This window comes from Rattus norvegicus, chromosome 16 (assembly GCF_036323735.1).
Source record: "Rattus norvegicus strain BN/NHsdMcwi chromosome 16, GRCr8, whole genome shotgun sequence".
In the NCBI taxonomy this organism is placed as follows: Eukaryota; Metazoa; Chordata; class Mammalia; order Rodentia; family Muridae; genus Rattus; species Rattus norvegicus.
This window is the reverse complement of record NC_086034.1, coordinates 9,333,896-9,337,041: the sequence shown is the minus strand read 5'-3', so window position 1 is coordinate 9,337,041 and position 3,146 is coordinate 9,333,896. Positions and strand designations below refer to the sequence as shown.

Here is a 3,146-nt window from a genome sequence, read left to right as displayed (position 1 = left end):
GTAAGGGACAAGAAAGGCCTTATCTGACACCAATGGGACTGTAACTGCTACTCGTCATTGTCAACATGCAGGACATTGAGCAGAGGGGCAGGTCATAAAGTCACCACGCCAACCTTTCTGCCCATCATAACCCCAAGGTGTTGAGGGAAGGGCTATGCAGGCAGTGAGAGATAAGATACCTCGGAGCAGTTAACTATACCCCCAGTCCCTATGCTCTAAGTGGAAAGCAGCAGTGGGCGTTTGTCAGAGGATCCGAGGGCTGTTGCTAAGTGCAGGCAGGAGTACCAGAAGAAGGAGATCAGAGGTGGCCTAGAATCAGCTAGTCTGGGACTTTACAGCAAGAGGGGTCACAAAGACCACCAACAAAATGCCGAGCTGCCATCCCCGGGTCCCTCACTCTGTGATTTTTTTCGTGCTGATATTACTTCCATCTCTGCTTAGCACAGAGAACTTCCTGTACCAGCATGTTGACTGGAAAAACAACCATGAACTTGGCTTGGACCCCAGAACTGTCTACCGCGAAGACCAGAACCCAAGGCTTATGTGGCCCCGAAAGAACTCGAAATTTGAACCATGCCAGGCCACCCCTGACATCTACTTCATTATGGATAAGTGAGTCATTTTTACTTATGGGGACACCGAAGGCCCAGCCTCTGTAGGGGCCATTGTGGTCAGAACCCAGCCCCTGTGATTATCTTATTTCCTGAAGTCAAGGAGTTCCCGACAGGGCTTCTTGATAGCTTTGTTCATAGCATCTTGCCCCCATGTGGGTTTTCACTGTCCTCCAGCCCACTGGCTGTTAAGATATGACCCCTCAGCCCTGTGAGCAGCCCTCTCAGGGACTCTGTAGAGATTATTGTTACCAAGTGGCCTGGCTGGGCTACCCTAGTCAGTCAACTTCTTTTTCCTACAGGAAGGTCCAGAGACAGTCCCTATGCTGAGTTTGCCTCAGTGTGCCTCCGGGTAGCCTGGGCTAGCTCTTAAGCCCTTCTTGGCTGTTAAGGAGGATGCTGTGGATCTGGGCTGGGAGAGATAACCTGGACCCCTTTCCCTACACTTCCTGGTAGGCTAGGGCTAGATTTTCTGTCCATTCAACCAGAGCAGAAGACTGGGAAGTCCTGTCTGGACTCCCCGAAGTGCTTGCTTCTTCAAATATCTTGGGCCACAGAGAAGCTTGGTGCTTCTCCATTGGAGGGCACTCTTAGGTTGCCAAGGTGAGCAGGGCATTTGCTGGTGACAAGACCAGGATTCCTAGACTGGCTCTGTTCATCGTTTCAAGCTCGAGTCTTCTCATTTTTCTCATTCTTCTTCTTTTTTAAAAATTGTTTTAAACCATTCTTTTTTTTTAAAGATTTATTTATTTATTATATATTGAGTACACTGTAGCTGTCTTCAGACACACCAGAAGAGGGCATCAGATCTCTTTACAGATGGTTGTGAGCCACCATGTGGTTGCTGGGATTTGAACTCAGGACCTCTGGAAGAGCAGGCAGTGCTGTTAACCACTGAGCCATCTCTCCAGCCCTTTCTCATTCTTCTTGAACACTGGTAAGTGAAGGGATGTGAGTCTAGTCTCTAACTTCTAAGACAGGCCAGCAATTTAGGGAGCCTCCTTAGCCATTCAAAGAGAAAGCTTTTCTCTGTCCAGCCCGGGAACCTCTGAAAACTTGGCACATCTCGTCACACTTATCACTGCTGAGGTTGGCATTCTCCCTTGGGGATCAGGCCAGGTGGGGGTGGGCCCTTGTAGGGCTATGGGGTTGACAGTCTGTTGGCCCAGCTCTTCTATAGAGTGATCCTTTCATCTGCCATCCTGTCACATTGTGTCCCCCCTACTTTCCTAGCACCCACTGTGGGGTAGAGGGGTAGAGTAGGGAATAAGCTCTTCTTTGTGATGGATGGAAAGGGTTATGGGCATTGGTAGGGGGTGTGAAATATCATTAATTATGTAGCCTAGTAACGTGCCACCACCTGCACTTGCACAGCCTGCTGCTTTACAAGTGAACGAGAGTAAATTTAATGTCTGACAGTATAATGAGTATCACAACTCGAGGTGCCTGTCAAATTCTTTACTTCTGAGTCCACTCCCTCAAGTCAGTCGCATGCCAGTCTGCTAGATTTTCCCTGTTGATATTATGGCCTTGCTTATACTAACAGGACCACACTGAGTATCTTCTGTTTCTGTTTGAGGTTTATAGATCATCTATTGTCTTAGTTAGGGTCTTACTGCTGTGAGCAGACAGCATGACCGAAGTAAGTTTTATAAAGGACAGCATTTAATTGGGGCTGGTTTAGAGGTTCAGAGGTTCAGCCCATCGTCATCAAGGCAGGAGCATGGCAGCATCACAGCATCCAGGCAGGCATGGTGCAGGAGGAGCTGAGTTCTACATCTTCCACCCGAAGGAAGCCAAGAACTGACTGAACATCCCCAGGCAGCTAGGAGGAGGGTCTCCAAGCCACCCCACAGTGACACACTTCCTCCAACAAGGCCACACCTTCTAATAGTGCCACTTCCTGGGCCAAGCATATGCAAACCATCACGCTTACTTATCAACTGCTAACTAGGGGAAAAGAGCACTCTCAGCCTTCTCATAGCTTGCTGCTTTTCCTGAAAGACTTTCTCACTCCCTTCCCTCCATCATGGTTCTATCATTGGTCTCGGATTTTAGCACCAAAGACACCTTTAGTTGCCTGGTGACCACATTCTGTTTAAGGATCAGCACTAGTCCACACATAGATAAGACGATGTTTGGGAAGCTCGTTGTACGCTATGCTATGTAGGCCTCTGTATGTCACATGGTCTTTTTTTTTTTTTTGTCCTTAACCCTCATTTTGTCTTGAGTTCTGGAATCCAGATCCTCCTTCAATATAATCTCAAGTTGAAAACTTTGAGTTTGAGAGTAGGTGAATCTAGGGTTGGGGATTTGGCTCAGCGGTAGAGCGCTTGCCTAGCAAGCGCAAGGCCCTGGGTTCGGTCCCCAGCTCCAAAAAAAAAAAAAAAAAAAAAAAAAAAGAAAAAAGAAAAGAGAGTAGATGAATGTTTGGGGTCTCCGTGAACCTTTGTGGGAAGGCACTCTTCCTGGAAGGACAAAATTGGAAAGCCTTGTCACCTCCTGTTAGGGAACAGGAGCTGTCTGGCACATCAG

At 47.9% G+C, this 3,146-nt stretch overlaps 1 protein-coding gene across 7 annotated transcripts in view; it reads left to right on the top strand.

The window, feature by feature from the left end:
* The window catches only part of Antxrl2 (ANTXR like 2), a 32,267-nt gene that overhangs the window by 1,518 nt on the left and 27,603 nt on the right, over positions 1-3,146 (top strand). For 2 of the 7 annotated variants that reach the window (XM_017600302.3, XM_039094925.2), the window contains exon 2: positions 442-612. In XM_017600302.3, the coding sequence (XP_017455791.1) occupies positions 542-612 (71 nt within the window). In that variant the 5' untranslated portion in view covers positions 442-541. Of the gene's footprint in view, positions 1-22; positions 613-3,146 lie in introns of those variants that run through there. The other 5 variants (XM_039094927.2, XM_039094928.2, XM_017600301.3 and 2 more) reach the window with 5 other exon arrangements.